The sequence below is a fragment of the Protobothrops mucrosquamatus genome, unplaced genomic scaffold (assembly GCF_001527695.2).
Source record: "Protobothrops mucrosquamatus isolate PMUCROS unplaced genomic scaffold, P.Mucros_1.0 scaffold_215, whole genome shotgun sequence".
In the NCBI taxonomy this organism is placed as follows: Eukaryota; Metazoa; Chordata; class Lepidosauria; order Squamata; family Viperidae; genus Protobothrops; species Protobothrops mucrosquamatus.
The window spans coordinates 419,910-442,826 of NW_015386291.1; the positions used below are offsets into that span (position 1 = coordinate 419,910).

Here is a 22,917-nt window from a genome sequence, read left to right on the forward strand (position 1 = left end):
AACATTTTGAGAATATATTTTAATATCTGGGATATAATATTTTAAATTTCTGATAGAACTACAGACCTTCAGATTTGATCAGTTCTTCAGAATATGCAGAAGCACTTGTGCCTTTTTGCAGGATTGCAATGCTGCTGCAGGAAGGCTTGTGCAGTAGCCATACAATCCTGGAAACAAATCCAAAGAATTGTCTAGCTTGGGACTGGACTCACCTGAGCTGTCCCTCTTCATCTGGAGAAGGAAATGCTAGCAGCAAGAGTCCAATATTGATGATGACCTGATTGGTTTCTGGACATACCTAAAAAACATGTTTAAAAGAACTGAACAAGCGTTGGCTTACCTGAACGCCTTTTCTCAACATGATGAGGAAGAATCCACCAATGGGTTATTTCAGTCCTACTGCCCAATCAGACCAAGTTGTCAAGTTGTCACGCCGCCTCCTTGTCTGGGACTTCCCAGTTTTCATGGACGGCGGAGCCAATGACAATACTGTGACGTGATGACTCTCGAGCAGGTAATAAAGAAAAATCCAACCCGGACCTAACTGGCTAGGGCGTGGATTCTTCCTCATCATGTTGAGAAAAGGCGTTCAGGTAAGCCAATGCTTGTTCTCCAACATGATTGCGGAAGAATCCACCAATGGGACTTACCAAAGCTCCCGGAGTCCCTATGGGTGGGAGTCAGGTATGGCCGGGTCCCCAGACGGTGTGACCACTTGTTGCAAAATACGTCTACCGAAGGCAGCTTCGGCCGACGCAAATTTGTCCAAGCGGTAATGCCTAATGAAAGGCGAAGGTGACGACCATGTCACCGCCCTACAAATGTCTTCAATAGAAGCCTGGGTAGCCCATGCCGCAGAAGTAGCCGCACTGCGGGTAGAGTGAGCCATCACGCGAGAGGGAACAGGCAGGGCCAGAGAGACATAGGCGCTGGCGATACAAGCCCTAATCCATCTACCTATGGTGGAAGCTGACGCCTTCTGGCCAATAGACGAAGGCTGAAAGGAAACAAACAAAGCTTCCGATTTACGGAAAGGAGCCGTACGCTTAATGTAGCATCGCAAGGCTCTCCGAACATCGAGCGTGTGCCACTGCCATTCCCTGTCATGTGACGGGTGAGGGCAAAAGTCCGGAAGTATGACTTCTTGAGCCCTATGAAAAACAGTTTGACTTTTGGGATAAATGAAGGGTCCAGGCGAAGAACCACCCTGTCCTCATAAAACGTGCACAGGTCCTTCCTGACCGACAAGGCAGCTAATTCTGAAATGCGCCTGGCTGAAGTGATCACAATCAGGAAGGAGACCTTGAGAGACAAGTGTCGTAAAGAACACGTTTTGAGAGGTTCAAAGGGGGGTGAAGTCAAAGCCTGAAGGACCCGAGGCAAACTCCAGGAAGGGTATCTGTGAACAACAGGAGGCCTACTATTGGTGACTCCTTTAAGGAAAGACCGGACTTTGGGGTGCCTGGACAAGGATTCTGAGGAATCCCAAGAGAGCACTGAGGAAAGTGCTGCTAACTGTCTGCGAACAGTGTTGGGCGCTAACCCTTTTTTGACGCCCTCCATCAAATACTCCAGCACTCTGGGAATGGTTACTTGAGACAGACTCACGTGATTCCTGTCGCACCAGCGACAAAAGTCCTTCCATGTATGATCATAAAGGCGATTAGTCGACGGTCTTCTGGCCGCTTGGATCATATCTATCACCTCTGCCGAATACGACTCCCTGGTCAGGGCGCGGCGTTCAAATGCCAAACGGTCAATTGAAGCCATTGGGGGTCTGGATGTTGAAGATCCCCCTGTGGTCAAGCGTATTCGGCCGTCGGGGATCCTCCACGTGGTGGAGACTGAGAGGCTCACCAAGTCTGCAAACCAAGGCCTTCTGGGCCAGTGGGGAGCTACGACTATCACTTCCGCCCTCTCCTGCAGGATCTTCCTGATAACTGCTGGAAGCAGAGGCAGAGGGGAAAAGGCGTACAACAGGCCTTGCGGCCACCGGCTGCATAGGGCATCCACCCCCTCTGCCCCCCGGGAGGGGAACCGAGAGAAGAATCTGGGCAGTTGGGTGTTCCCTGGTGTGGCAAACATGTCCACCATCGGACGACCAAATCTGTCCGATAGCGCTCGGAAGACATCTGGATGTAACATCCATTCCGAGTGATCCACTAGCTCCCTGCTGAGGAAGTCTGCCTGCCTGTTGGCCTCCCCTGAGATGTGTTCGGCCCTGATGGAAAGCAGGTGTTTCTCTGCCCAGGAGTTCAGAGCTCGAGCCTCCGTCATGAGGGACTTGGACCAGGTGCCCCCCTGGCGATTCACGTGGGCTTTTGCAGCCACGTTGTCCGTTAGGACTAATACATGTTTCCCTTTGAGTGATGCACGAAAGTGCCTGAGAGCTAGGTGAATCGCTCTGAGCTCCAGCCAGTTTATGCTGTGCCGGAGGTTTGTCTGTGACCACTGACCTTGAGCCATCTGGGACTGGAGATGTGCTCCCCAACCGAAGAGACTTGCATCTGTGGTCACTGTGACCTGACTGGGCTCTTTGAAGAGAGTCCCCTTGAGCATGGCCGAAGAGACCCACCAGCCGAGAGAGAGATGTACCTGATGAGGAACTCGCCCCAATTGGTTGGACGTGCTGGTGTGCTCTCTCTGGTACGGGAGTAAGAACCATTGAAGGTCCCGTGCGTGTAACCGGGCCCACGGTACTATTGCAATACAAGATATGAGCTTCCCCAGAAGCTGAGAAAGCGTGGCTAGTGACACGGTCCTGCTGTTGCGTACTTTGAGTGCCAGATCCCTGATGCTCTTGCGTCGTTCCTCTGATAGGAACACGTGACAAGTGTCCGTGTCTATCACCGCGCCCAGATGTAGGAGGCGGGTAGAGGGACGCAACTGGCTCTTTTTGAAATTTATCAAGAACCTGTGGTTCTGTATGGTGTTTATCGTGAGAGCCAGGTCCGATTGAGCCTTTGAGGTGGATAGAGACTGGATCAGTATGTCGTCCAGATAGCACTGGACGCGTACAGGGAGTAGCCTTAAATGAGCAGCCAGCACCGCTAGGATCTTGGTGAAGACCCTGGGTGCTGAGGATAGGCCGAAGGGAAGGGCCCTGTACTGAAAGTGGCGGTTGAGGTAACAGAAACGCAGGTATCTGCGATGGTCCGGGAGAATAGGGATGTGAAGGTATGCCTCCTTTAGACCTATGGAGGTCAAAAGATCCCCTCGTCTTATGCTGGCTAGGATGGACTGGTAACGTCTGCATTTTGAACCTCCTGTAATGGAGGTGGAGATTCAGTCCTTTGAGATCAAGGATGGCCCTCCATCCCCCTGAAGACTTTGGAACTACAAATAGGATGGAATAATAGCCCCGACCCACTTGGTCGAGGGGAACCTCCTCTATAGCCCTGATAGAAAGTAAATGTTGAATGGCGTCTTCCATGAGTCCTCTTTTTACGGAGTTTCTCATGGCTGGGCAAGACACAAAGTGATTCCGTGGCATGGATCTGAACTCCAGGGACAGGCCTTCTGATATGGTACACAGAACCCAGGAGTCTGTGGTCGTGTCCTCCCATTGGCGGATAAAGTGAGTAAGTCTGCCGCCAATGGGGGGGGTCCCCTCCGAGTCACTTATTGCGATGGAAGGGGCGACCCCCTCTGCCACGAAAGGGCTGCTTGTTTTGGGGCTGGTACCTTGACCGGTCCCTGTAGCTTGTTCTGTCAAAAGAACGCTGTTGCCTTGGGGCTGGGGGCCGGTAAGGCTGCGCTGGCTCCAATACGATTCCAGTCCGAAAGGACTGCCTGCGACCGTAAGGGAGGAAACGTCTGCTGGTCCTACGTGTCAAATGGGAAATGATTTTTTGTTTCTGTTTGTTCTCTATGAGATATGGCGTTAGAGCCTCCTTGAATAATTTGCCCCCGGTGAAGGGGGCGGTGGCTGCACGCCACTTATGTTTACTCTCGGCTTTCCAAGTTTTGAGCCATAAAAGCCTCCTAGCCACTACGCTGGAAGCTATGGCTCGGGCTGAATGCTTGGCCGAATACAGGGAGACATCCGCCATATATTCGGATGCAGCGATGAGTTTGGTCAAATCCTGATGGATTCTGACCTCCTCCAATGGGATTCTGTCCTGCAACTGACGAAGCCAGGAAATTGAGATTCTGGCAAAAAAGGAGGTGGCAGTGGCCGCCTTAGTAGCCCATACAGATGCCAAATGGACCTTGCGGAATGCCATTTCTGATTTTTTATCTTCCGCCTTAAGGGCATCTGAGACATCTGCCGGGAGGCTGACGGACGAAAAGAGCGGGGCCAGTGACTGATCTACCTTTGGTACCTCCAACAGATCCGTCAGATCTTTGGCTACATCCACTATCTTGCGCTCAGCCGGTCCCTGGGATGGTTGAGCAGCTGGTGATTCCCACTGCCCTTGAATATTCCTGAGGAACAAAAGGGGACAGGGAATTTGCAGGTGTTCAGCTACAGGTAGTGCAAACAAGGGATTGGTGTCCTGTTCGGATGAGGGTTGAGGGGTTGGAGCCGGATGGGAGGAAAGTTTGCCTGTGGTACAGGCCCTACGTAACAATGAAGGGAATAGTGAGGCATTGAAGAGTTCTGCCATGGGTTGTGACTCATGGGTAGGTTCCTCACAATCCGACCAACCATCCTTACCGCCCTCATATTCCGACATTTGAGATGAGTCGGAGTCAGGAGAATGGGAAGGGGAAACCATGCCTGACCTGTCCAGTGGAGGTCGAGTAGAGGTAGCCGGAACAGATGACCCTGGAACCGGGAACGCCTGTTGTTGGCCCACTGCCGCCATGGCCTGGAATACAGCTTGCTTCTCCAGGGCCCTGTGAGTACGGTCGGCCTGCCTCTCGCTTGCCTTGCCGGCCTTCTTGCCATATTTCGATTTGGCCTTGGCCTTACCTCTGGGTACTTCAGGTGGTGGTTCAGCTTGCCCAGATGGAGTGTCCATGTCCGAAGGCGGTGGCTCAGTGGTTTCTGCCATACTCATCAAGATGCAGCCCCAGGTGACCCTGGGACTGACCTGGTCTGCAAGGGACGTCAGGAGGCCCTCCTGAAAAAGGGACTGACTGCACGTGGACAGGCGTGAGTTGGCCCACCGGTTAACCTGAACTCACGCCTAGCGCACCAAGTGGTGGCAAGGTCACACATGTCCCACAATAGTGGCGATGGTCAGGAACTTGAAGCAACCACTAGACGCAGATGGGCAGAAATGGGCAAAGTGGCGAGCAGGTCGTGATGACCGTTGTTTGAGCAGGAAACACACCTTGTAGAATGGATCTCTCGAATAGGAGTGATAAATTCTGGAACACTTGAACTCAATGAGAAAAGGTACAGGTAAATACCTATGAGCTCTTACAAGTGCAAAAAAATATGTACACAAGATGGCGTCCTAGGCCCAGGGAAACAGGAACGTTTCCCTGTGCTCCAAAATGGCGGACGTCTGAGGTCCTTTTATAGTCAGTATGGGGGAGGAGAGGTGAGGAGGAAATAAAGGTATAATTTGGCTATTGAGCAAGTTAGGAAAGTTTCATGAGGAAGGGAAGGCAAAGGATAATGTGCCTGTGTAATTGGGGAGCGGTTTGGAAAATTGTGCCTAACAGCCGTTAGGCGCACAAACCGCTCACCTCCCAAATTTAATGGAGCTTCCTCCTGTTCAGCTCCGCAATTTTGGCAAACAAGGCCAGCAAGGAACCTCTCCCCTTCCCTTCGCTCGAAGCCAGCTGCTCAGCTGCGCTTCGGGCCGAAAATCCTCCGACGAAGGCAGCTCCGCAGAGGAATCCAAAATGGCGGCCACAAGCCTTTCCGACCAGGCCCGGTCACAAAACGGAGCTCAGGCTTCAAAGTGCAGCCACCAGCTTAAGGATGCCCACGCGCTGTCTTCGGGGTTGAAATTAATTTTAACAACCCCCAGAAGGCAAGGGAATGAAGAAAAAACTTTCCCCCCCTTTTTTCGGAGGAATCCAAAATGGCGACCGCAAGTCCTTCCGACCGGGCCCGGTCAGAAAAGAAGCCACGAGGCTTCAGGGTGCGGTCACCAGGTTGAGGCCACGCGTGCACTGTCTCCGGGGGTTTAAATTAATTTTAACAACCCCCAGAAGGCAAGAAATGAGCAAAAACTTTCTCCTCCTTTTTACGGAGGAATCCAAAATGGCGGCCGCAAGTCTTTCCGACCGGGCCTGGTCAGGAAAGAAGCCACGAGGCTTCAGGGTGCAGTCACCAATATGAGGCAGCACACGTGCTGTCTCGGGGTAGAAATGAACCCCAACAACCCCCAGAAAAAACAAGGAATTAAAGGAAAATATTTTCCCCCTTTAAACCAAAAGGATGGCTCAGAAAGGAAACCAAATTAAGGGAAGGGAAAAGAAAAACTACCCCCCCCCCCAGTCCTGGAGGGGAAAACAACCCTGAAGGGAAGAGGGAATAATTTTGTTCTAAGGGGAAATTTGTTTAACAGTCCTCTAATTTAGCTAAAAGAATCCACCAATGAATTAAGAAAAATCTAGCCTGACCTGCTCCAACAGACAAGAGAGTCAAGAAATCACGTCATCATGGGCGAAGACCAAGATGAAAACCGGGAAGTCCCAGACGAGGAGGCGTGACAACTTGACAACTTGGTCTGATTGGGCAGTAGGACTGAAATAACCCATTGGTGGATTCTTCCGCAATCATGTTGGAGAATAAGCTGCATTTGGCTGGAGGACAAGGTTCTATTCTTATCTAAAGGGAAGCCAAGGTTAAAACTGAAAGGAACTTAATAAAACAATTGGGGCTCTCTCAAGGTTGTTCTTAGATCATTCCTGTGCTACATATGAGACATGTAGTGTTTTTAACTCTCTCACAAGCCAAAAAGAAATACTCTAATCCAGAGGTCCCCAACCTTTATCCAGAGGTCCCCAACCTTTTGGGCACCAGGGACCAGTTACAGGGAGAGAGGGGGCATGGTTTTGTGTACTGCCTGCATCCTGTGAATAGGCCTTTCCTTGTTTGTGTGGACCAGTTGCTGGCATGCTGCGGCCCAGTACTGGTCCACAGACCCGGGATTGGGGACCCCTGCTCTAAGCAGGAACCCTTTAATTTCAAAATATCAAAATATAAGCCATCAGCTTGTTAGCTGTTCATAACATTTAAGTCAGCTTTTATTGAATGAATAACATGTTTTCCTACTCTGCCCCTTACTAGTCAGAGACTTCTCTGAAGTAATACTTTTTCTATTCAAATCAGCCATACTAAAATGGCACAAATAAAAACTTTGTGTGAACAAGTGATCAGAAAGTGGAATGAGCCAGCAATCCACAATAAAATCATCATAATATTAATATCAATTAAAAGTTGCCTGTACAACCTTATTCCAAATTTTATTCCTTTTACTATTTCAATCTACATAAGTCATAAACTGTGACACTCATAGGTCACCTTGGAAAGTTTATAACTGACAAAAGACAGTACCACTCGGCACTGAATACAATGAGGCAACAGTAGTTATGCCAGAACTTTTAAATAAAACTTGGCACTATTGATCAGAATAGTCAACATGAAGCAAATTGGGAATATTTATCTTCTAACTAATGATGCAAACATGACTCAGAGCTCTGCTCCTACTCTATTTTTTATAATTATTATTTCTTTGTAAATCAGACTGCTGAGAACTTTTTTTAAAAAAAAGAACAGATCAATATAAGCTCAATTCAATCACTGAGTTGATCCCAGTACTGTATTATTTGGGTTGCTGTTGCAGCTTGATCAGATGTTGTAGCTCTGAATTGTTATTATGAGCCAATTCACCCATTGTGTTACTGCTGGAAGAGATATCTAGCTTTTATTATTCATGCCTGCCTGATTTCCACATCACACAATTATCACGCATTATAGAAAGTTTTGGAAAGCTGCCAGACTGTCCCCAGAATGGCTGGATTGGAAGAAGAATGTAAGTTTTTACAGAGTTCACACAATTTGTTTTTTCTGCATTTCTAGTTCTAGATACTAAAGGAAATGCTCATCTTCTTTATTCTTTAAAAAAGAAATCTTGGGCACACCATCACTGAAGGTTTTTAAGAAGAGACTAGACAGTCACTTGTCTTGAGATGGTATAGGTTTTCCTGATTAAGCAGGGGGCTGACTAGAAGATCTCCAAGTTCCCTTCCAGCTCTATTCTAATTATATATATATAACTATGATGAAGAAGCATTTTTTCAAAAGCAGATATTATGTCTGTCTGTATATTTCTATCTCTACCTCCAATTGCAACCATGACATTCTTTTATTCTCCAGGATAACTAAAATTTACTCTCCACAATTAAATTCACATGTATGTTATTTTCTTAAATATAAGCTATTTTGGGAATATTTGTGTTAAAAGACAATATAAAATGTAAATAGAATCATGTTCTATTAGGGATGACCTCAAATCTGCAGGGAAGCCATATCTCTCCTCTTAACTATACGATCTTCTTCATGAACTGTAAAAATACATTAATTCTTAAATAACCTTCCTTTAATAAGGTATCTTCCAGAGGTAGAATACAACTCCCAGAACTACATTTGTTAATGCAATGAACATCAGAAATATGACACGAGGAAAGTCGTTTAACAATTCTAGGGGAGGTATGTTGGGACAAGTCTGGTCTAGAAAACTGCCCATTCGCATTATTTTTATGTATACCATGTGACATCCTTAGGGAGTCTATTTCCACCCCTTTTTAGACAAATAAACAGCAGTTTACCTCACACCAACTCTGTAGTTAAAACTATTGAAAAACAAATCATGACAGATATGGACCAATTTTGTGAATGGTAAGGGCCTTTATGATTATTTAAGGATAAATTTTTAAAAATCTGTTTAATTAGAGTGAAATATAAGCTATGTTGACACTCAAGGGGACAGGTAAACTTGCAAGTCAATACTCTGCGCTCTGGCTGAAGATAGTGAAGATATATTTGCTATGGTGAACATTAGCAAATATAATTTAAGTATGTTAAACTTATACCCCATTATTTTCAAATACAAATAAATCTAAAAGTGTCTTTCCTCAAATGGAGAACAGCATCTGCATTTTTTTAATGAGCCAAGAAGCAATACTATAAAAATGATGTTCTATTCTCAAATAAGATATTATTAAACAAATCTATCATATTCCTACCTCCAAGATGACAATGTCATAATCACTGAAGGAACAAAACTGCTTGGACCATGAAGCATCATTTCGAATCACTTCATTAATAACATATTCAAAATCCAAAGTCAGCTGCTCCACTGTTAAATATTGGCCCTGGAAAGGCAGAAAGATAGCAGGGAAGAATCTGTATCAGTACTTTCTGGCATCGCCTGCCCCTTAGCAAGACAGCTAATTTTCAGAAACTCATTATACAAATAAATACAATTGCTCCTCTGTTTACACCTCTAACATTGACATTAATACTCCTCTATCTCAATTCTTTTTTTCCTATCAACAAGCTATTTTGTCCAAAATCTCTACTAGTCAGAAAAATGACATAACCGAGTGTAATATGACACCGCAAACTACTCCAAGCTCTTATTATAATTCTTTGTACATACTTTTCAGTTATAGCAAGGATTAGTTAAGCATATATAGTCATCCATGGGATAGAGGGAAATGTGAAGAACAGGTGCATAGTTGGAAAACATAACTGCAAGAGATCTTGGATGTACATTGTTAATTTCACAATTTCAGACAAAAACCATTGACTTAAAATTCTGCTTAAAATGTAGCATGCTATTATGGCAACAGTTGCCTAAATATTATATTATAGTCAATATTTTTTGCACATTGATTGATTTGCTTTTCACATACAGAATTTGTCCTCTCTGATTTGGACAAAAACTATTTTAAATGGAAGTTCTAAAATTTCATTTAAAAAATAGGGGGATTTTCCTTTCCAGAACAGATTCAAACTGTAATTGGAATGCAACACAACATAAGAAAGACAAAAATATCACTTCTGAAATCCAGGAACTGCCCAAATAAGCTAAGTTAAAGTGTTTTCCTCTTTAAAGATTGAACATCTTTCAAATCTAACAGAAAAGAGAATAGGGGACCTAGACTGGAAAATTTCTCCCATTCACATAGTGCTTGCCAAATGTTATAGTTCCTTATATTTTCTGGCTATGTCTCCAGCCCTTGTATGAAGGTCCTCTAACTGATAAATTACAAGCCTAATACATGCTATGCCTGTTTAACCATCATTTACAGAATAAACCAGAAGTGATTGGTTTCACACAACCTATAAACTATAATTAACAAACATCCCAGTCATAGTCACATGAGCTAAGATCAAACTACATAATGTTTGTTAAACTGGCAACTAAAGCAAAGATGCTTAAACATATAAATCAGAAACATTGGAAACTTGCTGAAAAATAAACTGATGCTATTTAAATAATCCCTCAATGAGTTCAATACATATCCCTAAATTAAAACCACTATATTCCAACTAATCAGGGTGTGTTACCAAAAAAAAAAATGTTTTGTATTTCAATACAATAAGATCAAACAACTGGATAAAACCAAGAAAGCAAGTAATGAAAAAAATATTAATGAGTTCACATTTCCTTGAGAATAATTATTTAGTGGTCTTTCTCAAACAGTTAGCATCTCTTTCTCTCACATCAGAAGATTCCTAGAAACAGCTCTTACCTCACAAATGGCCTTCTCCTTTAAGAGCTTCAAATTTCTTCCTAGGAGGTCTGTCACAACAAATGGCAAGGAGATTTTGTCATCCTCATATTCTGAAATAAAAAATAACATAAAGCCAAGTAAAAAATAATTATGGAGCATCAAAAGAACAGCTTCAAAAAGATCTTTTGCAAGATAGAGAATAAAAAAAAGGAAACCAAAACCAGGAGAAGTAAATGTATTGGAACAGGATGCTTCAAAGAGATTCTGTCTTCCCTTTGATTATCTAAGGTTTATTTATTATTTCAAAGCACCCAATAGCCACTGATAGATCTTTTCTTTTTCTAAATCTGTTACATTTGATTTTTTCATATCTTGTAACTATCAATTCCATTTACTAATATTCTTGCTTTGGATAGTTTATTAATAAATTTATGACTTATACTGTATGCTGCCTTAATCAAAGTAAAATGTCCTATCACTAGCTACAAGACAAATTTATATCAGTAATTTATATTTTTAGTATTTTTGAATAGGCAAAGTGTTTGCACTGTAAAATTGACTGACTTCAACATGCAGTTGTCTACTTGACTGGCTTCATCGTCGAAAATATTTATTTTCGTCTTCTGAATTAGTTCTGGCAGGGTACCAGGATCAAATATGCAAGAGAACACACTTTGTGAATCTATTCTGAAAAACAAGCAGTCAGCATTAATCTCTCCTACTTTTCAATTTTTGAAACACCTCATGAACTATACTGTATTGAATAAAAACTTGTCACTGTGAATAATAATATTTAAAAAGCAACACTTGCTGGTTATATGGGAAAAATCTGTTCCACAAATCCATCTGAATATATACCAGTTATTATTAAATTTATAAAACCAAATCAGACATACTCCAATCAATGTATCACCTTGAATGCCTGCATATTCTGATTATATACTAATGATAAAAGACAAAAATGTATACACCAAATAGGGTTAGTAATGCACAGGCTGAAATTTTAGTTTTTAAGAAAATCATACATTTTATCAGCAAAGAAATTGGCTGATCGGCTGATTAAATAACAACTGTTCTCTCACAAGCAAAACGGAGAGCAATTAGAGACATGAAAAGCTAGAACAAAGCACCTGGAAGGAAATATGTTTTTCTCAGTTTGTTCTGGTCTTCACACAGTGGCAGGCAATCCAATACTATAACAATTCACATTGGCAAGAAGAGGAAAAAAGTGCAAATGCCATAGGTGGCGAGATGCATAAGATGTATTTTTAAACAGCACAACTACCGGTATGTTAGACAATCAGAGAAGATCAGATGTCTCAGAATGGCTACGGTCCAGAAATTTCTTCCTAAACAAGTTTAAAATCCATGCATACAAAAATACTGTGGTTGTGCATAATATGTGACTATATTACACAAATTAAAAAAAGATGTTTCAGGTTATATAAAAGAACATCCAGAGAATCTATATGCTACTAAAACTTTCCCGTAACTTTTAAATGGGCAAAATGGTGGATTATAGAACAAGTTTCTGAATCACAGTACTGTATGTCAAATGGCCTAATTTACAGAAGTATCCAAAAACTGAGACACACGATTTCTATAAAATTGAAATTTGGCAAATTGGGCGATATTTTGAAACAAGTTAACATAAAACAGTTTATGCGATAACACAAAATTACACTTAAATACAGTAGACTTAAACTTCTTGCTCTAAATACATTTAATATGATGCAGAATAACTCTTAATTGTGGATATTAAGAGTTATAAGCTACACGCCGCAGGAGGCCCCAAAATTATGAATGAGTCACTGCTAGATCTATTAACTGTTACACAAAAAGAATGCATAATTAGGGTTCCTATTTTATTATGCTAGATATTTCAGATAAAGAGATTCCTCATGTGGTTATGCTACACCATCTGATCTTCTGCTAGCCTTAATTGAAAAGTTTGGGTGAAGTGAGAAAAGAAATTCATGTAGTAAAAGGTGACACAATGAGGAAGCCATTGTTTACAGCTAGGCAATGGAGATGGTGCAGGAAACATTGTCACAGTTGGACAAAGTAGCCTTCCCTTGTTCAAACAGAAATTTAAATGCAGCACATACAGTATGGGAAAAAGTGCTATCCAGTGGAGAATATGGAAGCATTTTCTTACTGATACTTTGGCTCATGCCTGCAAATCCTGTCAGAAATCAGAAACCCACTACCACTTTCTTCCCCATACTCACCATCCTCTGCCTCAGAAAAATCGTTGGGTTCCAGGACATAGCGCAGTTTGGTATAGTTCACATAGCCTGGCTCAGCTGGCAGACTTTCCAGTTCAAAATTGGCTATAAAAGATTCTTTGGGGGAGCTCCCTATATCAGAAATGCTACTGGTTGCAGTAGACGATGTAGAACTATGAGCAACACTGCCATGTAAGCAAGATTCCAAAGTCTTCCTCAGGTCCCAAGAGCCTAAGGTATCCTGGCCTAGAGCCCCAGAGTCAAGGAGGCACTTGAGTCCATTGCCTGCTGCCGTTGCTTCTTCTACGGGTGCACTGCCTCTGGCTTCCTTGGCCCTTCGGAAGATGTCTGCAACAAATTCCTTTGCCATAGCTACAGCAGGTGAAACGTGGGTATCTATGTCCTGTGGAGGTACAGCAAGAGGCTGTGTCAATGGAGTCTCACTCTGGCAAGAGCAGTTGTCTTTTTCCAACTCTTTCTCTAAGCCTGCAGGACAATGTGAGATAAGGGATGTGTGGCTCACTTCCACAACAGGGGCCCGGGTCTGGCGACTCCTGTCATAAAGAATTTGGCAGAAGTTGCTGTCATCTAAATGGAAACAACAACAATAAAATCAGAAGTGCCACACAATTTCTACAACACATTTTCAAGGACTATTCATAATATATTGTTGACTCCAAAACATGAATATACACGTACAAATAATCATTACATTTGGTTGTGTCTAGTATGCCCTTGTCATTTTTCCCCACTGACAAGCTGGGCTTTAGTCTGTTCTCCAGCAAAGCTTTTTTTTTTTTTTAAATAGACTCAATAGCTATGACAATGAATATTCTGACCAAGCAATCAAAGAAAGTAATTCAGAGGTAGATCATACATATGACATAAGCATCATAATTTCCATTTCTCTCACTCCTTTTGAAATCCATAATGGAGAAAACACTAGTTACATAGACCAATTATGAAAACTTCTAGTAGCAAGTTTGACTATTACTATTCAAATTATATTGAATAGTAATGGTCCAGAACATATTCTGTATTAGAATAATCTTTTAATTTGCAATAGTTGAGGTAATTTGAGGAGAGTCCCCTCTCCAATTAAGTAAGTGGATGTCATTCATTTTTATGAGGAAACTGAATTGCTATACTTGGGGATATAACTAAAGCAAGCAAGACTTGCCCATCATTGCACTGTTTGAAAGTTCAAATGTTCAAAAAATCCCAGAGATCTCAAGAGAATTATTTATTCTGATAAAACTCCTGGTTTATTTAGTTATTTGATTTGAGGTTTGGTTCTCATAGGCCTACTATATACAGCCCACCCAAATAATAATAACAACAACAACAACAACAATCCCTCAGTGAGGCAGTACCTTGATGTGATTGTGGGGCTTGTGTACTCTGAAGAAAATGAGAGCTATCCCAGAGGTTCAACCATACTGGACCGGTCTCATCAGAGGAGTCAGACAAAGAGTGTCTCTCCCATAAAAAATATGGTGAGACGTAAATTTCAGAAAGCCATATTGGCTCGGATGTGGCCCGGGTTAACAAGGTCCACACTAGATGTTGGAATTCCTGGATATCTGGTGAAAAATAGGCTACAGGAATTGGGATTGTTGGTTGAGCAACCAGGGCCAGCAGCTGCAGAACTACTGGAGGAAAAGTTGTTTACCCATTGCAAATACACAGTGATTGAAAACAAAGAAATAATGAACTGTTATTATAGATCAAGTCCAACAAGAGGATATTTGAAACAAATGCACCAGTTCTGGAAAGAACAACATCCATAATCAGAAATAAAAGAACAGAGACCAGCAGATCAATGTCAATTTATAATACGAAATAAAGTATTCACAGAAGCACAACTGGAAGAATTGCCAAGGTTTATCCAGAGCAAAGAAATCAAAGCCTTGCCAGAAGTAACTCAGAATGTAGAGGCAAAGCAGGGGGAGTTGGCAGTAGAGGAATCCAGCAGAGATATACAACTGATTTCATTTGGAAAACAGGCATTTTCTCCTCTGCCCCAGGAAGAACAAAGCTCTCTAACTAAAGAAATAAAAGAATTGAAACAAAGAGCTGAGCATCTAGAACAGCACAAAAGCATCAGAATAAGGCTGCCTGCATTGAAGCTTGTTCAAAGAAACAGCTAGCACAAACATTAAAAGATGCAAATATTGCAATATCAAGTATAAGCACCAACTCACTGCAAGAAATAATCAACTAATGTACAGCACAGCTGCAGTTATAACTGAATACCTGGGATGCAAAATCAACAAAGAAAAAAAGCCAAACAGTGCACCACAAAAATGGAAGATTAGTCTGGAAAATAAAACCAGCAAGTTGAGATCAGGTGCAAGCAAGCTAGAACAGATGAAAGAAAAGAAGCTGAAGAACAAGAAGACCAAAGACTACTTAATCAAGAAATACCACTTAGAAATAAGGAAGATCAAGGAAGCACTGGAAATAATAAAGCAGCAAATAACAGCTATAGCCAAGAAAATCAGCAGATACAAAGCTCGAATTGCAAATTATAGGCAAAATCTCCAATTTCAATCCAGTCAGAAACGTTTCTAACAAACCATCAATGGAGAAACTGCAGTGAATCAGTCAGTATCTGACAAGGAAGAAACAGTGCAGTTCTGGGCGCAGATATGGGATAAACCAAAGAAATACAAAAACACAGCTTGGCTAAAAGAGGTGGCTGCGAATAAAAAAAGAAGTTGAAAGAACTAGTAATAACAGCAGAAATAGTAGAGAAAGAGCAAGGAAGATCAAGAATTGGTCAGCACCAGGTGAAGATGAATTGCATGGTTTTTGGTTGAAAGATCTAACTGGTCAATACCTACTTGTTTCCAAATAGTTCAACAACATAGGAGGTGAAATTGAAGAGTGGCTAACAACTGGGAAAACCTACCTGATAATGAAAGATCCAGCAAAAGGGGCAGCACCAGGCAAATACAGGCCAATTACCTGCTTACCAATAACTTTCAAATTGCTAACTGGTGTGATAGCTGATGCAGTCCAACAGCATCTAATTGAAAACAATCTCTTTTCACCTGAGCAGAAAGGAAACCACCCCAATAGCAGAGGAACAAAAGATCAACTTCTAATTGACAAAATGATCTTGGAAAACTGCAAGAGAAGGAAGACCAACCTGAATGTAGCATGGATTGACTACAAAAAGGCATTCAACTTTCTGCCACATGACTGGATAATCAAGTGCCTAGAAATAACAGGAGTCAGTAGAAATATCAGAAAGTTTGTGCAAAGATCGATGGCACAATGGAAGACACAGCTGCAGGTCAATGGTAAGAGATTGGGAGAGGTTAATATCAAGAGAGGAATATTTGAAGGAGATTCACTATCACCACTACTATTTGTCATTGCACTGTTTCCTCTGTCAACAATACTGAATAACTCAGTCCATGGCTATCAAACATCAAAAATATCTGCCAAACTATCCCACCTCCTTTACATGGATAATCTGAAGCTGTATGGAAAAACTCAGTTTGAAAGAGAATCGCTGCTCAACACTGTGTATATAGCCAAGATATTGCAATGGAGTTTGGCTTGGACAAATATGCCACACTCACTATCAAACAAGGAAAAATAGTGAAAATTGAAGGAATCAAGATGCCCCACAAAAATAACATTAAGAGTCTGGATAAGGCTGATTACTATAAATACGTGGGTATCTTTCAAGCTGACAACATCAAGCACATTTAAGTCAAGAAAAAGATTAGAGGTGAATACATCAAGAGAGTGAAAAAGATCTTAAAGTCCAAACTCAATGGAGGAAATACCATCAAGGCAATCAACATCTGGGCAATTCCAGTAATTAGATACACAGCTGGAATAGTGGACTGGACTCAAACAAAACTAAAAACAATGGATAGGAGGACCAGAAAAATAATGACAATGAATCACACCCTTCATCAGTGACACTGACCGACTCTACCTATCAAGGCAAATAAGTAGGCATGGAATGTTGCAAGTACATCAGATGGTTGAAGAAGAAAAAATGGCTTTGGAAGAATATCTGAAGGACAATGATGAAGATGCACTGAAGTTTGTATATCAGGAAGGCATACTGACTACTGGAGAGACCAAACTGTCCTACAAGAAAGACCAAATGAAGAACAGAATAAAGGCATGGGAAGACAAAGTACTACATGGCCAGTGCATTAAAAATAGCTGGGAAAGCAGATAATAACAAGATCTGGCAATGGCTAAGAGCAGGAAAGTTGAAGAAAGAGACCGAGGGACTAATTGTGGCTGCACAAGACCAAGCCTTAAGGACAAATGCATACAAAGCCAGAATTGAGAAGACAGCAACAGACAGTAAGTGCCACCTACCGTATGCAAAGAAGCTGAAGAAATGGTGAATCACCTGGTAAGCTGCTGCAAGAACATGCACAGAGTGACTACAGACAGTGGGATGATAAAGTAGCAACAATGGTGCATTGGAAGATCTGCAAGAAATATCATTTGCCTGCAAGCAAGTACTGGTGGGACCATAAAATGGAGAAAATCATAGAAAATGAAAAAGTTAAATTGCTCTGGGACTTTAGAATTCAAACAGACAAGCACCTGGCACATAACACCCCAGACTTAACAATTGTCGATAAGAAAGACAAAAAAGTCTGGATAGTGACATGGCAGTGCCTGGAATAGACGAGAAAGAACTGGAGAAAATAACAAAATACAAAGACCTACAAACAGAAATAGAACAACTGTGGCAAAGGCAAGCAAGGGTAGTACCAATAGTAATAGGCGCCTTGGGTGCAATCCCAAAACAACTGGAGCACCACTTGAACACCACTAGCATTGACAAATTTGCCATCAGTCAACTACAAAAGGCGGCTTTACTAGGAACAGCTTCCATTCTGCGACAATATCTGTAACACCATCAAACATCCACATCTGCCTATCCCAGGTCCTGGGTAAGGACTCGATAGACAAAAATGCCAAACCCAGTCTGAACATCTGGCTGATTGTGCAATGAACAACAACATGATAAGGAGCCCTCCTATTCTATCACATCTCACAATATTAGATAACACTATAAAAAGTAGAGACCTTCAAGATTCTGGGTTCTATAATCTCCCAGGATTTGAAATGGATACCTAACATTGGAACCATCATCAAAAAGGCACAACAAAGAATGTTCTTCCTGCGTCAACTTTGGAAGTTCAGACTGCCCCAGGAGCTGTTGATACAAGAAGTTCTACAGAAGAATTATTGAGTCTGTCATCTGTACTTCTATAACTGTCTGCTTTGTACAGCAACTAACAGGACAGGTACTGACTTCAACTGATAGGTCTGCCCCCCCCCCAAAAAACCCTGTTGCAACCAGTCTGCCTTCCATTGAGGACTTGTATACTTCATGAACCAGAAAGAGGACTGAGAAAATATCTACCGGCCCCCTTGCATCCTGGACATAAACTGTTTCAACTCTTCCCCTCAAGACCCTGCTATAGGGTGTTGCATGCCAAAACAATTAAGACACAAAGATAGTTTTTCCCTTGTGCCATCACTCTGCTGAACACCTAATTACCACAGTACTGTCTTATGTCTAAGGATATTTACCCACTTAGTATGGCTGTATTATTATTATCCTTCTCATCTTTTCTACTCTACTCTACTCTACTCTACTCTACTCTACTCTACTCTACTCTTCTCCATTAGTATCTTATGTTTATATACTTTGTTGTTTGTATGTACACTGAGAGCTTATGCACTGGAGACAAATTCCTTGTGTGTCCAATCACACTGCTACCTGATCCTGGGGGAAATGGTTAAAGGAGTTGCAGACAGATGCCATGTTTGCATCTTTATGTAGCCAAATCATATTTTTGCCTTCAAATTTTAAAAAAAACCTAGAGTTTTTTTTACCAATACCTTGAATCAAAAGCTGGAATCATCTCCAAATTGCTACTTCAGTGGAATAGGCATGAACTCTAATCTTCGTAAGATAAATCTAATTTTCTTGGATAGTCCTACTTCACATATTCACACATTCACATATTCACACACAGTTATGGCCTTTACATTCTTTTTATATCTTTTTAGCACCTAATAAAGCCCTTCTCTCTTCTTCCTTCCAGCTTCACAGTTGTTTTACCACCTAGATTTAATTTTACATATTCTATCATTTTATGTTTTTGGATTGATAGCTATTTTTACTATTTGCTTAATTACTCTGAAAACCCATTGAAGTAAAAAGGTGAAATCTGCATTTAAAAAACCCCCCACAGAATTCAGCCTAATATGAGTTCTCTTTCAAAATATATTCTATTTCATTGTCAGCAGTAAATATGGATTTTTTATGAGGGATGAGGGATTTTTATTGCTGTCCAGACAGCATGAAAAATAAATGTTAACGACACTGGCTAAATATTAGGACTGTGCAAATTATTTGGATGAAACATTTCATGGCATGCAGCAGCACAAGTACCTCTTTTAAAATTCTGAAACAACTGCATCTTCTGCAAGCCTTACCTAGCTGTTTTGGATATTGTCTTTGTTTGTCCCTGTATGTGTAAATAGACAACTATTTCACTTTCTTCAGCAAAAATGTTGTTGCTTTAATAATTTGAAGTGAGGTGCTTTATTTGTGCTGCTGCACATTTGGAAGCGCCTCATTTCAAAAGTTCTACATGACCCTAATATAATGTGCAAAGTAAAGATCAAGCATAACATTACAAGTACTAAGGGTTAACTAAAGTTTTAACAAGAAGATATGAACTGATAGAGGTATGAGTCCCCCATCTTCAAAAAAGGGAAAAAACCCTAACACTCAGTAAGCTAGGTCTTAAAGTGGATATGGATTTAGAATTCATAGTCTCATCTCTTTCCCTCACACATAGACACACATATGCAACTACACATAAACACCCACACCCACTCATTTACCTGACGTATGCACAGAAACAGCACAGGCAACTAGAGAATAGCTGGTGTTAAGCAGCACCACTTGGTCCTTCTTGAGTTGGAATGCTGGCTGAAACGTGGGGAAAGGATACACCACCTGGTACTTCATGTGCAGCATGAATCCATGCTGCAAACATTTGGCATTTGGGTCACCTGAGAAGTATATGCAAGGGAACATCAGAATCAAGACAGAGAAAACTCTCATCAGTTGAGAAAGGACTCCTTCTTAGGCAGGACTTAGTTACCCATTTTTATTGTTGAATTAAATTTCCAAGGTAAGATAATAAGCATGTTGCAGAATGCACATCATCTAAGTAGTGATATCATGCTAATTCACTAAAATAAGATTTCTGAAGCCACTGATAAAGAGGTCACTTACAATTACAGGTAATTCTTGATTTACAACCATAATTAGTATTGGAATTTCCATCTCTAAGTAATGTGGTCATAAAAAGTGATGTCATGTGAGTGAATTGCTTAACAATAGCAATGCCAGCATTCCTAGTTGCCATCGTAACTCCAGATGTGGAATATGAGGTGGCGAAGAGGGGAAAGGGAGATCCTGGGAGGTTCAGCATAGACAATACACAAGCTCCAGGGTGCTGCAATGTTGTGTGAGTTCAGGGAGGCTGGGGAAAGAACATGCTGCAACCCCAGCCCAGCAGCAAAAAAGCCACCAAGCCCCACGGCAGCATGGAAACTGCACCATGGAAAGCATAAAAGAGCTTCCTGGCACACTGTGGCTCTGAGAGTGCAAGAAGCCTCTGAGCTGAAGTGTAGTGCAAGGCTCAGCCCCAGTCCAGTGCCAGCCCCAGTCAACCACACCACCCTGTACTCCAAGGCCCCTGGCTGCCCTGTGCTCCACCATCCTAGCAGACCTTTGCCATTTTCTGCCTTTGGCTGCTAACGAGGTGTGCCCAGCTGGCCCTTCATGAGGTAGCTGCTGATCATCTTCCCCAGTTCTCATGAGGAAACCTCAACGCACGACGTAAGGGAAAAAAAACCTTATGCAGCCAGCCGCTGCCTTGCAAAGGATCAGGCCAGGCACGTCTCATCAGCAGTGAGAGAAAGAAGGTGGCAAAGGTCATGGACTATGGACGTGCAGGGGACAAAAGGGCAAGAGATGGGAGATAGGTTGGTGGAGAGCACTGAAGTGCCCCTGTAGTTTAAGTGCAGGTGGACTGTCAAGCACCTGAATTCTGAATTTTTGGCACTGCAACTGCCATAACTTCTGGAATCGAACATAGGTCCCTTCATTCAGCGTTGCTGTAACTTCAGTCAGCGAACAAATGGTCAGAAGTCAAGAACTACCTGTATTCCCAATGATTAACAGTGTCATAAAAAGGTCATTTCTCTCATATTTGAAAAACTGGAACCGAACACAAAATATGAAAATAGTTTTTAAATATTAGGCATTAATCCTCTGACAATGCATTAATCCTAGCATTTTTCCTCAGATTCTATGTACTTCTTTCTCCTACTTAAAATTTTAATCAGTCCCTTCAAAATTATTTAAGGGTAAAATTAAATTACCGTATATACTCGAGTATAAGCTGAGTTTTTCAGCACATTTTTTGTGCTGAAAAATGCCCCCCTCGGCTTATACTCGAGTCAGCGTCTCGAGTACCAACCCACAAAGCTGCAAGCCCCGCAGCAGGGATGGAAAGGTGAACCCCTCGCTCTTCCAACTCTCACGCTGCTTAAGGCTTCGTGTATGCCTGTATGGCGAGCCACTGAGGCTAATTTCCTCCATGAGAAGAGAACGCTTTTCCTCTGCTCCCCCCCCACCCAAACTCTCCTCCTCGAAAGGGGCGGGGCTGAGAGACAGGAGCTCCTCGAATGCCATGGCGGGCGGTTCTTAGGAAATTACCCTCCTCTCTGACCGTTTTGAAATAAAATAATAAAATATACTAAGAGCAATTTGGGATTCATTTCACTCCAAATGCAAAGCTGGGAGATGTAGAGAATGATCGGAAAGTTGTCATTTCTATAACTGAATCTTTTTCGAATAACCAGAAAGAAGACGATCCTAAATTGTNAGTAAAGAAAACTGAAGATAAATTGAGATATTATATATTATTATTAAGATATTAGAGGAAATCCTGGGAGAATGCATAGCAAAAAGCAAGTCTTCCCAATTTTGATGTTTTATAACTGGCCATGATCCAGTGCAATCATTTGGTGGTCAATGTGGTTTATACTTTTATACTGCTTTATTTCTATGTATAACTGAGATTACCGTATATACTCGAGTATAAGCCGAGTTTTTCAGCACATTTTTTGTGCTGAAAAATGCCCCCCTCGGCTTATACTCGAGTCAGCGTCTCGAGTACCAACCCACAAAGCTGCAAGTCCCGCAGCAGGGATGGAAAGGTGAACCCCTCGCTCTTCCAACTCTCACGCTGCTTAAGGCTTCGTGTATGCCTGTATGGCGAGCCACTGAGGCTAATTTCCTCCGTGAGAAGAGAACGCTTTTCCTCTGCTCCCCCCCCACCCAAACTCTCCTCCTCGAAAGGGGCGGGGCTGAGAGACAGGAGCTCCTCGAACGCCATGGCGGGCGGTTCTTAGGAAATTACCCTCCTCTCTGACCGTTTTGAAATAAAATAATAAAATATACTAAGAGCAATTTGGGATTCATTTCACTCCAAATGCAAAGCTGGGAGATGTAGAGAATGATCGGAAAGTTGTCATTTCTATAACTGAATCTTTTTCGAATAACCAGGAAGAAGACGATCCTAAATTGTCGAATAGAATAGAATAGAATATAGAACAGAGCAGAGCAGAGTAGAAAATATGGAATGGAATGGAACGGAATGGAACAAAACAGAATAGAATATAGAGCAGAGCAGAGTAGAAAATATGGAATGGAATAGAATGGAATGGAATAGAATAGGACAGAACAGAACAGAACAGAACAGAACAGAATAGAATATAGAGCAGAGTAGAGCAGGGCAGAGTAGAGTAGAGTAGAAAAATGAATGGAATGGAATGGAATAGAATAGAATAGAATATAGACCAGAGCAGAGCAGAGCAGAACAGAATAGACAATATGGAAGAGAGAATAGAATAGACAATATGGAATAGAGTAGAATAGAATAGAATA

At 41.9% G+C, this 22,917-nt stretch overlaps 1 protein-coding gene across 1 annotated transcript in view; it reads right to left on the minus strand.

Moving 5' to 3' along the window:
- DCAF15 (DDB1 and CUL4 associated factor 15) overlaps window positions 1-22,917 on the minus strand; it is a 35,373-nt gene that overhangs the window by 7,602 nt on the left and 4,854 nt on the right. Inside the window, exons 5-9 of the mRNA XM_015827468.1 lie at window positions 19,797-19,967; window positions 12,885-13,469; window positions 10,672-10,763; window positions 9,157-9,285; window positions 213-298 (exon numbers count right to left, since the gene is read on the minus strand). Of these exons, the coding sequence (XP_015682954.1) occupies window positions 213-298; window positions 9,157-9,285; window positions 10,672-10,763; window positions 12,885-13,469; window positions 19,797-19,967 (1,063 nt within the window). The remainder of the gene's footprint in view (window positions 1-212; window positions 299-9,156; window positions 9,286-10,671; window positions 10,764-12,884; window positions 13,470-19,796; window positions 19,968-22,917) is intronic.